At 40.5% G+C, this 12,521-nt stretch overlaps 2 protein-coding genes across 4 annotated transcripts in view; both read left to right on the forward strand.

The window, feature by feature from the left end:
* rab11fip5a (RAB11 family interacting protein 5a (class I)) overlaps positions 1–10,991 on the forward strand; it is a 34,045-nt gene extending 23,054 nt beyond the window's left edge. The window contains exons 4-6 of the mRNA XM_059353279.1: positions 926–3,412; positions 5,706–5,862; positions 7,343–10,991. Coding sequence (XP_059209262.1) covers positions 926–3,412; positions 5,706–5,862; positions 7,343–7,600 — 2,902 coding nt within the window. The 3' untranslated portion in view covers positions 7,601–10,991. The remainder of the gene's footprint in view (positions 1–925; positions 3,413–5,705; positions 5,863–7,342) is intronic.
* Positions 10,992–12,089: 1,098 nt separating this feature from the next.
* sfxn5a (sideroflexin 5a) overlaps positions 12,090–12,521 on the forward strand; it is a 39,606-nt gene continuing 39,174 nt past the window's right edge. For all 3 annotated transcript variants that reach the window (XR_009395866.1, XR_009395865.1, XM_059353296.1), the window contains exon 1: positions 12,090–12,255. Coding sequence is in view for 1 of the 3 variants with exons in the window: in XM_059353296.1 (XP_059209279.1) it covers positions 12,208–12,255 (48 nt within the window). In the remaining 2 variants the exon portion in view is untranslated. The remainder of the gene's footprint in view (positions 12,256–12,521) is intronic.

The following is a 12,521-nucleotide window of genomic DNA, read 5'->3' on the forward strand; positions in this document are numbered from 1 at the left end:
CTGGATCATAGTACACTCAATAGCTTTGTGCCAGCTCTGTAACTATGCATTTTCACAGCCTACACACCCACATGCTTTTATATCCGTGGAGGAAAACTGCCAAGCTGGCACCAGAAGCACTAGGTAATCATTACAGCCAGCTGCATCAACTTTTCTTATGAAATATTACATCATGGGCCAGTGAAAACATACACAAGGCACAGAGATGAATTGGTGCCAGCTTTAGTTTTGTTTAGTGTGAATGATTTTAACATTTACGCTGTGTTTTGATGACTTTTAATGTTTGCATAGCAGTTACTGTTAAAGCCAGTTTGTGAATAATTTTCATGGGCTTTTAAAGATTTTTCCAATTATCATGATTTAGTTAGTAGGAAAAAAAGACAGAATCCAGGTGGAAAAAAGTGTTTATTTTAGCAGATTTATTCATTCTCTGATAAACACAGTGCAGCATTTAGCAGCTAAAAATACAGATATCTACCTCAGCAGGTGGTGGAGACTAAAAACAGAGATAAAAGAAGAGTGAATGTTGGACTAAAATGCATCAAACTAAAATAACTACAAATGAGCGCCAACGTTCCTTTGAGTCTGTTGGACGTGTAAACTGGCATCAAGTTTTTTTATAAAAGAACATAAAAAGTTTATGTTGTGTTTACAGCTTGTTGCGCTGCCCTCAAGTGGCCAAATAATGCAGGTTTAAAGGTGTTTTCCAGACAACGAAGCAACAATGAAGATAACCTCTATTATAAAGAACAAAACTAGCAGGTCTGACTCAAAACGGGGATTAAAGGAATAAGACGGGATGTTCATTTTGATGTAATAATGTTTAAGATGTGATTAGAGACAGAAAAACCTACTGCAGGCCTGTAGTTGAGCTGTGTGAATAATCCACACTAACCGAGCGGACTGTGTGCCCTTCCTTTCACAGCCTGGTGGTGTCACCTAGACTAGAGCCCAGCACTGACCCCCACCCGCCACCCCTCCCACCCAGTCACCACCCCCCGGGTCCCCCCGTAGATCCTCTGGTTTCTCCACTGCATCACTCTAACCCCTTCTGCAGCTCACCACCTCCCATATCCCCCTGCAACCCTTTCTTCTCTCTCATGCAGCACAACCCTTTTTATGACGACATGCTAACCGCTCAGCCCCTAAAACCTTCGCTGCCTCCTCTGCCCTATCTTTCCAGCGCCCGGCCCCCCATAGCTCAACTCTTTCCACAGGCGAGTAACCCTAATCCCACCCTGACTCCCAATAACCCAGCCACAGAGGACTCCATCATTGGTACGGATGCAAAAAGCGAGGTGATGGCCAAAGCTGAGAAACGACCTCTTCCTCCTCCTCCTGCGGTGGAAGGGGAGAAACCTTTAAGTATGAAGCTATCCAACCCTTTTATGCCTGCCGGGGACCCGGATTCAGAGTGGGATGAATCCTTTGAAGCGTTTGCCGCTGGCAGGCTGCAGTCTCCTGAGGATCTGACCACAGACTGCAAAACACAGCAAAACACATCCAGCGACAATCCACCGAAACACTGCAATAATAAAGGTGCATTACCACCCATAATGGATCGAAACACAAATGTAGATAACGCACTACTTCCTCAACCTTGCACAGAATTTGCATTCGAAGCACATAAAGCCCTCAGCCAGGCGACCAGCACTAATACACATCATCTTGACACATTTGCACAATTCCTCGAGACAATCCCAGAGCACACCAGCTTTGAAAACACAACTTTAGATGCTTCCATTAACTCACAGGAACTGGATGCTCGCACTGAAACTAATCAAGCTCACAGTGACACTAACACAAATGATTTAACCGACACTCATATGCATCAACCCCCCTGCCACACCTCGGCTGTAAAGCTCAACAACAGCTCCCCGGATCCCGGTTCTTCTGGTCTCGGCAGCTCCGCAGAAGAGGATTTCCTCTCCTGTGTCTCTTCCTACTCGGATAAATTCTCAGCATCCTCCTCCGAGGAAGCCGAGGCACAGAACTTTGAAAGCAACATCCTCGGCTTTGAGAAATCCTCTGATTCATCTGTTGAAAAGAATGTTAAGCCCTCAGAATTGGGAGACGACATTACTGACAGGTCCATTGATCTGTCTTTAGTTGATGTAGCCCAGCATACTGTTATTCTGCACAGTGATGGTGATGAAAAGGCAGATTTAAACAGTCTAGAGGCGTTATCGGCATCACAGTCCTCAGTGCTTGAACACCAGCAGCCTGTGATCACCGCAGGAGAGACGGGAAGTGAGGATGCAGATACACAGGAAGAAAACTTTACCAACACTGACTTGTTAAAAGAACTACAGCCAAACATCTCTTCACAGCCGGACAATGAGAATGGAGAGAAAGGCACAGGTGAAATCAACGGAGAGGATATTTCAAATGTGTTAAATGATTCCTCTCTATCTGCAAGTAACTCTACAGATTTGTTGACTTCTACGACTCCTGATGAAGAACTCTGCTCCACACACCCGTCATTACACATCATAACCTCCTCCCCTGATGTGAGGCAGAGTTCGTCCGACTCTCTCATTGAGAGCACAAGTTTAGGAGGACGGGATGCAAGCCAGGCTTCGCCTATCCCATTCAGGCTTTTTGGTGATTTCCTCAACATAGCTAACAGTCCCGGCCAAGACTTTGACGATGCATTGATGCACACTCAGGTGTCCGATCAGAGCTCCAGCAGCAGCTTTTACCAAAGCCTTTACGTCAGCACCAACTCACAGGAATACCAAACCTGTGCGTCCAACCCGTCCTCCAAATGCTCCAGCGGCTCGGAGCCAAACGAGACGCTGCACTCTGCGACCTCGACGCTCTGCGGTGAGCTGAGTGACATCCAGACGACTGCTGATGCTGCGAGCCAAGAAGACTCCACCAATGCATGCAAGCTAACTAATGAAGAAATCAAACAGTTTGAAGGAGCCGGGGACAAGATGGCAACTGTTGCGCCGAGCTTCATGATAGGGGATGACATTGCTTCGCTCCCCGTGGCATCGACAAACTCTCACATGAGCTGTAATCCGAGGAAGCTCACAGAAGGAGGTGTGGAAAGTCAGCACGTCGTCTCCGGCGACATGTTCTCGAAATGCCCTCAGGCACAAAGTGCCACGCTACACCGCTCCCAGTCTGAGGGAACACTGACACCCGCCTTCGACGAACTCCTCCTGCCCTCCTTCGGGAGTGATCCCGGTGCAATACAGGAGTCCTCGCCCGGCCCTGACCTCCCCCCTCTGACCTCCTTTGCTCCTTCTCTAACTCCTCAAAGTAGCAGCTCCCCTGTAGCGCTCTGTTCCCTCCCTCCTTTTGCCAACGCTACAGCGAGGTCACCACCCAGCGCGGCAGGAGCTGCGGCGCCAAAGCAAATGCTTCAGGACACGCAGCAGCAGGCAGCCAATCAGGAGATCAGGTGAGGTTGCACATGCTCGATGAAAAGGTGGAGAGGAAGTACTTTTTTTTTACCACTTCCAGAGATTTCTATCCTGTCGTCTCTCCAGTCTCCCTCGGCCGCTCTGCTTCCGCCTGCTTTTCTTCTGTGCCGCCGACTCTCGAGGGGATTCTCCTTTTGTGGTGTGACCTTCTCTATTTCGTCACTTTGTTAACACGCACACACACACACACACACACACACACACACACACACTGGTGATAACAGGACTCCTCTGCAGGTGTCTTGTGTGTGTCCTGGCTCTGTGGTAACGAGAGGGGAAACAGAGCCTCAGGCCAATTAGCAGTTATTATTTTGCCCTGATTCCTACCACACACCCCCTCCTTCCAAACACACACACATGTACACCCACACACCAAACCCCCACTCCCAACAGGGCCACATAGTGTTCTCACACAGCCGCACTCATTTGCCAAAATCTCAACCAGAAACCAGGCTTTCCACGATGCAAACAAGGTGTTGTTGTGTCGCTGACAGCATTTCCTTTTCACCTCGGGGTAATAACACATTTAACACACGTCTACATGTTTGATTGCACCAACACATGCAATTAAGTCTTTCAGTTTTCAGCTCATTTAATTTCAATTTTCACCAATATTTCCTTTTAATGAGGACTCTTACACATGTCTAACCTCTTTACTCTTGATCACTAACATGAAGAGTTCCTGGGGATTTCAAAAGGTTCATCTGTAGCATCCTGGAGGTCCAGAGGACAATGTTGTGCTCAAATATGGGTTAAGCCTATAATGCCTGGGCCAAAATAAAATATATGTGGCACAGGTTGTGGTTGCATAAATGTCACTGCAGTAACTGATCTGTTAAATGAAAGATTTCCTTGCAAATGTAGGTCACTGACACAGGAAACTGTCTTTCCTGTGTTATTGTCGAGTTGTACTTTGAGAATATCTTTCAAGTTGACCTGAGCAAGGAGCTGGTTTCTGCTTGTTTTTCAGTGAACTGGCCAGCAGGCAAATTTAATAATTCAGCAGCGAGACAGCTGCATATTTTTAGCCCAGAAGGATGGCTTCAAAACAAATTGAATGTTGTGATACTTGTATTCCGTTGTCTGTCTGCAAACTAGGGTTAGTTGTGTGTGATTTTCAGAGTAAAAGCTCAGTAGTGACCTCTTAAAGCTTGTGACCCCTGTAAATAAATCTTCTAGTGACCACTCGCCCCAAGTTATGGCCTCACTAACTAAAGAGTGAGTAAAATAACCTAGTAGTTCACTAAAAAAACCAAACAACCACACAAAGTCAGAAAAGGTTAGTCAAAAACACAAAGAAAAAAGGTGATTAAGTAATAAATACATTTTTTTAAAATGACAAAAGGCAAAAAAGCATATAAAATCTGATCACTGTACACTATATACACCTTTTACTTATATGCCCATGATGGATAATTGCATCTATAATTGTAATACATACATGCTGTTTTATAGCATTAAAGATTGTAGTTTGATGATTAAATGTAGGTAATACTTTTATTTTAATCATCAATCAATCAATCAGTCAATCAGACTTTATTTGTATAGCACTTTCATACAAGAGAGATGCAACACAAAGCGCTTTACATAAAAAAGGAGAAAATAATAATAATAATTAAAAAAATAACGAAACATAGAAACAAGCAAACACCCTCCGCCCATCCCCAACCCTCCACCCTCCACCTTCATCCCACCCATCCTATTAAAAAAAAAAGCACAAACTGAGGAAGCGCCATCTCAACATGGAGCATTGAGGAAACACTGGAGGTAGGTCAGAAATTAATTAGATAAAAAATAACGTACGATAAGATAAAATAAAATAAGATAAAAAAGAATAACATAGAAATGCTAAAAAGCACCGATTGTAAGTCACACTAAAATCATTCTATTGTTTATTAGTAATACAAACCTAGAGTATCACCAAGCATGTATGCTTACTTATGTTTAGGTTTAAACTGTGTAAGTGGCCACTTAAAGGATTTTACTCTGAAAATCACACGCTGCACAATCCATCCCCTATTTCCCCTCTCATTCTTTGCAAATAAAACCAGGGGAAAGAAAAATGTAAATTCAAGTCCTTTTAGGTGATCATTTCAGACCCATGGCTGAAAGGTAATTGGCTTTTTTCAGCCATGAATATATTAAAGAGCTTTGGACCTCCAGCATGGCAGCCAGATGTCCTTACATCACCTGAATGCCACAGAGGTGTTGTTGCTGTATGAAGTGGGATGCCTGACCGTATGTGTGTGTGTGCGGCTTGTCGCCCTCCAGCCCCCACCCGGTGAAGCCCCTGACCACTGCCATGCTGGCTGAGGAGAAGCGGACTGAGGGCCGGTCAGTGCTGGCCACCGGCCTGGAGAAGCTCAAGTCCACCATCCACCCGGGGAGGAGCAGCCAGCCGAGCGAGCAGGAGACAGACAGGAAGAAGGTACAGTATACTTTAATAATAATTATCAGGTAATAATACTGCAACACTGCCCTTCAGAGGAAAACAGCAGCAATTATGTGTTTGTGTTTTGAGGTTTAATGATCGTGGTTTGTGTTTAGATTTATCTTACATTTCAACCTGCACTTCTTACATTTAAAAAAATTTTTTGATACCATGTGTTTGGTAAAATAGTGTCCCTAGTAATTATACATAAGATAGTGTCAAAAGTACCTAAGGTATTAAAAAAAATACGGTCAGCTTTTCAACCCAAGGCTGCACAGTGTTTTTTTTATACTGGTATTGTATCAAAGTCTGGGATCTTGTCGTCTTTATTAAGTTGTTTGTCTCAGTTTCTCTACCTACACAACGTATGCTTGTTGAATTTGACAACTACAACCGTACTGATGATAATAAAAACCTAATTAAACAGTGTAACAAATGTTGCACAAATTACTTTTTGAGCAAATTAATTTAAAGAACTGTAGAAAGCAGAAACAAAACAAACTGGAATCAATCAGGGAGTGAAAACAAAAACGTACTGGTGTAAAGAAAAAACAGGCACAGTTTTATAAACGCATCGTTTCATTATTTTTTATTTAATTTAAAGTATATAGATTTTTAGGCAAATCAAAAGTTAGATTTTTTGCAGTTTGATATCACCATTTTCTCCTTCAATTACATTCAATAAAATTGAGTTTTTAAAGTTTTTATTTTTATTTTTTAACTATTATCATCAATTTTAAGGATCCAGCAGCAGATGATTTGGAAAACAATTAATAAACAACTTTTTAAAATCCTGTATCCTGGATATGATACTTTTTGTTAACATAATTTACTTGCATTCTGTAAAAAACACAATTTTGTTTGCAATCATAGATGACACAGATCGTTTTTAAGTAATAAAACGGGTGCAGTGATGGCCTAAAGGTTAGAGAAGCAGGTTTGTGATTGAAAGTTCCAGTTTCACTTCCCTCATTAATGAAAAATGTAAATTACATCCATCCTGTTTGTTAAAGCTATTGAATCTACTGGTAAATCCTCTGATGCACAAAAGGTTATGTGTTCTTAGATTTCTGCAGAGACAAACTCAATTTAATCTTTGTTACACTTTGATTTCTGTTTCTATTTTGCATATTTTTAGCTCATGTACAGAGAGTTAAAGAAACAATTTGAATGTTGTTATGCTTGTATTTCGTTCATCTGTCTGCAAACTAGGGTTAGGCTGTGTGTGATTTTTCAGAATAAAAGCTCAGTTGTAACCTCTTAAAGTGTGTGACCCTTAACCAAGTTATGGCCTCACTAACAAAAGAGTGAATAAAATAATTTCACAAGAAACAAACAAACACTTTAGAAGTCAGAAAATACTTTTATATACAATTTTGTGAAGAAAAAAAATTGTCTGTATATTATGTCCATTTTAATTCACGTGACAACTATGTTTCTGTGGAGATCCTCTAAAGATTCCTTTTTGTGTCTTCAGTCCGGGTCAGAAGGAGCGGGCTCGTACTACCACCTGAACCACAGTGAACTGGTCGCCCTGCTGGTGCAGCGGGAGACGGAGCTGGATCGGCAGAAGGCGGAGTTTGAGCGGCAGAAATTGTTGCTGGCCAAGCGGGAGGTGGAGCTGCGGAGGCTGAAGCCGCAGGTCAGAGATCTGGAGGACTACATTGACACGCTGCTGGTGCGCATCATGGAGCAGAAGCCAACTCTCCTGCAAGTGCGCTCCAAGTTAAAGTGACGACCGGGGGGGAAAGGGTTTGCAGTTCTGTTCACTCTGTCCTCCACAACAGCTCTTTAGTCTTTTTCACTGCTATGCTGTCCTTTTTGATACAAATATCTAGGCACCGAGAGATGTCGAGGCGACCGTTTCCAGCCGGCATGCTTTACTGTGCTGAAACTCGTCCTCGTAGAAAGCTTTGGATCGGGCGGTTCTGAATGTAGCGGGTCCTCAGGTTGCTTTCAGGTTCACACAGCCACTTGGTTTTGAGCTCACAGAGGAGAGCCCAGATGCTTCCATTTTGGGATCCTGATTGTAGAAACATTGATTCCTCCTTTTCACCTCACCTCACTTCTATCACTTTATCACAAAAGAGAGAAATGGTAGAGTTTCAGTCCATAACACTGTATATCCAGCTAACTCCTCACACAGTTTTTCAAGAACGATTCTCCAAAAGTGTTGCAGCGATCACCATGAAAGGCCACTCCGGTGCTTTTGCATGTTTCAGACCATTAGCTACAAATTGCATATGCTCTAAAATCAATGCAGGCCATTTCTGTAGCATACCATCAGGTTTAGATTGATTTTATACCTCCAAGGCAGCTGCTGGTTTCACTTCACTTCAGTGCAGCATGAAACTCAACTTGCAGAGCATCAGTGAACATTTTGACGTATTTGTTTTTATTTTATAGTTGTGTTAGGAAGCTAGTTGAGAGTCAGTGCTGTGATATCCAAGATACAATTGCCAGAAAGCATTACAATCACAAGCTGAAGTGTAGGTCTGCAACTTTTGTTATTCTAATTTTCAATCAATCCACTGATTATTTTCTTGATTAAATCATCAATCATTAGGTCTAAAAAAATGTAAGTGCAAAGTGACCTGTTTTGTCAGACCAACAGTTCAAAATCCGAAGATATTCAGATTATTGTAATGTAAGAGAAAGGAAAAAAAGCAAATCCTCAAAATCTGGGAAGATGAAAATATCAGGTTTGGCATTTTGATAACTGATTTAAACAAATATTTAATTCTGCAAAAGTTATATTTTGAGTAATTGTTTCAGCTCTACGATCTGTCAGAAAATGAAAAGAAATTTTTAATTCTGGTCAGTTATACTAAATAAATATAAATACACAAATAATAAAATAATATTAAAATGATCCAAGATATGCCAAAAAGGCGCCGCTAAAAACTGCTATACAGCATAACACAATGGCAAAGCAAATTACAGTATCATAAAGTATGTCGACTAAATATCAAATTTGGTTTTTCATGCTTAAAGAAAATATTTCACATGCAAAATGAGTTCTGTTAACTCGGATTTATGGGGAAAATTGAACAGTGAACAGATAAACCCCAAAAATTGAAGTAAATGGGGGGCGCATTTCATAACATCAAAACTATGTCAAAAGATCAGTTTGCAAACTCTCACTGCCAACCACAGTACTTCACAAATACATGCATTTTGCTAAAATCTCACTATTTAAAACAGTTCCCATAAACACAAGAATTGGACAATTCTAAACCATCGAAGCATGCAAGAAAAACAAACTTCTCTTCAAGAATTCAGGCTAACACAGGTTGAGTAATTGATGGACAAATGGTCAATTTTGGAGGGAAGTATTCCTTTTAAAGTATGGTTCAACATTTTGGGAGCATGCTTATTCACTTAACTTACCAAGAGTTAGATGAGAAGTCGATACCGTTCTCCAGACTGAGAAATAGTATTGATCTTTCTGCTAACTCTCGGCCAGAAAGCAAATAAGTGCATTTCCCTAAATGTCGAGGAATTCCAGAAATGAACTGAAACAAATGGCTGCTCAGAAGGAAGGCAGTAAATCGATCATCTTCAAGTATGCTTTGCAAAATACGCTGCATTATTTTAAAGTATACACAGGTAAATACATGCAAAAAAAACACCAACATGTTTCTGAGACAGTTGAATGACATCACTTCTTCCTCACGGTCTACATGCTGTTTTGGATTGACACTCTACAAACGTTCCCTAATTAATACCGAGTGCTCTGACTAGTTCTTGAAACTACAAACCAAATGAGCGGTGTGAGAGCTCTGCCTCATCGCGTGCACAGTAATGGGAACTGATTGTAGCTTCTGAATGTTCAAAAGTGTTCTTAGCCAGCAAGTGAATGGTTTTATTTTCTACGCACGATGAGTGCTGTTTATCTTTTGCTTGCTCCTTTCTACGTTCTTCCCCTCCTTTTTTTTAATTCTTCTCTCTGTTCTTTGGGCATGTCTTGAAATTCCCCATAATGCTCAGCCACATAAGCTAACTGATTCTTGTATGGGTCACGGTGTTATCAGGTGAAGACAGTTCTCACTCAGTATCCAGTTCAGTATCAAGATCAGCCATCACAGCGTCTCTGATCTCAAGCTTCTGCCTTCCCACCTGTGTGTTATCAACACGGCTCCACTGTTGAGAAAATGCCTGCGAACGTGCTGGTTCTTGACTCCCCCCAACCCCCCCAACCCCCGTGTCTGTGTGTCACATACGCTTCTGCCCCAGCACGCATATCGCTACAGCTTTCAGGTGTTACAAAGGGATATATACCGCATTTTTACAGCATATATGCCGTATCGAAATGCCAAATGCTGCCTTATTTTTGTTTTGTTTTGACGCTCGTCAACAATCTAGCACTTCATTTTACTTGTCCGGGCAGGTTTTGAAGAAGAAAAGCCATCTGATCACTGAGAGAGTTCACTTTTTTTTTTTTTTTTTTTTTTTTACTTCTTTCAATGCTTTGTTAAGATATTGTTTAGATCACTGCACAAAAAAATGTATGCATACCAATAGAAAATAAGCAGAAACAGTGATTTCCTGTGAAATGCCAAAAAAAAAAAGCCTTGAAACTTAATCTTTGGAGCAGATCGATACACCATAAAGTATTCTGATATGATGCCACTTTTAACAGCATTTGTGGATGTTCTTGCACTACTTAATCGTCAGAACATAACTCTACTGTACCCGTCTGTTGATATCGGTATAGTTAGATCTACTTTACACCGTACTGCACTTTCTAATTGCTCTGTGATTTAAGCACTTGGCCTACTTTGACACCACAGCCATCATTCGCCAGTGAGCTTGAAGCATCCAAAAACATCAGAAAAACCGTCTCGTCATCTCAGTTCTGCTGTGCAATCGCAGTATCAAGTGCATAGATGACTGTAGAGGCATATTTAAATGTGAGTCGGCACTTCTTAAGAATAAATGTCCTCTTCCATGTCTTCCATTTTTATTTAAGTTTAAACTGATTGTATTTTGTCCTTGAGTGTGTAGCCGGTGGAACGTGCTTAAGGTAGTATGTGAGATTGGAAAGTTTACAATTCGTGATGCAATTCTGTTTCACAAATTTTGTATATTTAATAAAGAATATTTTGTGTTTCTTGCTCACCGTATGTTTGGCTGTAAATCTTTATTTGAGGGTTACTTGTGTGTGTTTTTTTTTGTTTACAGTAGGGTTTTATGTTTGAATTCAAGACTTGTTTCTCATAGCTTGCTCCATTTTGTATCTGGCTCCAAGCTGATAAAATACCTGGATTTAAAAAAAAGAAAAAAAACAAAAACATCTTTTTATTTGCAAAGAAAAATTTACAAAACATTAAGGCATTTGTGTAACTAAAGGAGGTGCTAGTTTTAGTGTTTTTTATGTCCATCTTTTGGTTGTATGTCTTAAATGTAAAACTTAAACTTTTCTCACCTACAATTGTTTGCTATATATAAAATATTTTATAAAATTTATAAAAACTAAATTTATAAAAACAATCGTATGCTCCAGCCCCTATAGCTTGATTTCTTTCAGATATTACTCATGAAAACATTACTTAATAATAAAAAAAGAGAAACTTATTTTTTTATATCTATATTTAAAAAGTTATATATCTGTGCCCACTGCAGTGGTGCTTAACTTAGGGTATAACACCTACGGAAAAAAAGCCTATCACATGTAGTGTCTTCCCTTAAATGTGAAATTAATGTTTTGACATTTGAGCTTACATTTTACACAATACATCTGTCTATCTTATTTTATATATGAAAATCTGTCAATATGTGAATCCTGCATAAGTTGCTCTACATTTAAAATGTTTCACACAACAGAATACATTAACACATGCTTATAAAGGCCAAATACACAATATTAAGTCTAAATATACAGAAATCACCATATGCACTCCAAACCATATGTGCTGTTCATGTTATTTTGTCCAACCCTTCTCATTTTTACTGACTTTAATCTAAAACCACCACTAGAGGGCTATGTTATACTCTTTAAACTCTTATATTTAGTGCTTCCGCCAATATTATACTTAAAATTGTTTTGTCATCTGTTGTGCACCAAAATGATGTATAACACTTTCACCCCATTAACTTCCCTTCTGAGTCGCTATAAACAAAGCATGGCCTCCTGGGAAGTGTAGTCAGCTTTCAAACGTACTGTCTGGGCAGTGCACCCCGGAAAAACTAAATTTCCCATAATGCAACGGGCTGCCCACAGAACAGCTGAATAGTGACCGCGCAGTTCTGCAGCTACAGTTTGATTAAGTGTTTGTGAACACTTTTTTCCACCGTATTTAAGAATAAATCAGTTGCAGAGGTGTGAGCTTCTGCAGCAACATGTCTGAATATGTGACATTCCAGCTCGGCAGGCCCCGTTACGACCAGGTACTGTTATTTAATCGATTAAAGTTTGTCAAATGAGTTTATGTGTGCACTTCAACCCCAATGCAGCAGAATATATGTCATGTGGTCATAAGGTCACATTTTAAATAGTTTATCTCTCCGCTAATAGACTGTTACAGAGTGTAAAGGTTATATCCTGTGCACTCACTAACCGTGTCACTATGTAAACATTAGCATTAATAGCTAGAGTTTACTAGTGCCCGAGCAAAGACAATACAGTCATTTTTACATTTAAACTAGTATTATGA

This window comes from Centropristis striata, chromosome 16 (assembly GCF_030273125.1).
Source record: "Centropristis striata isolate RG_2023a ecotype Rhode Island chromosome 16, C.striata_1.0, whole genome shotgun sequence".
NCBI lineage: Eukaryota > Metazoa > Chordata > Actinopteri > Perciformes > Serranidae > Centropristis > Centropristis striata.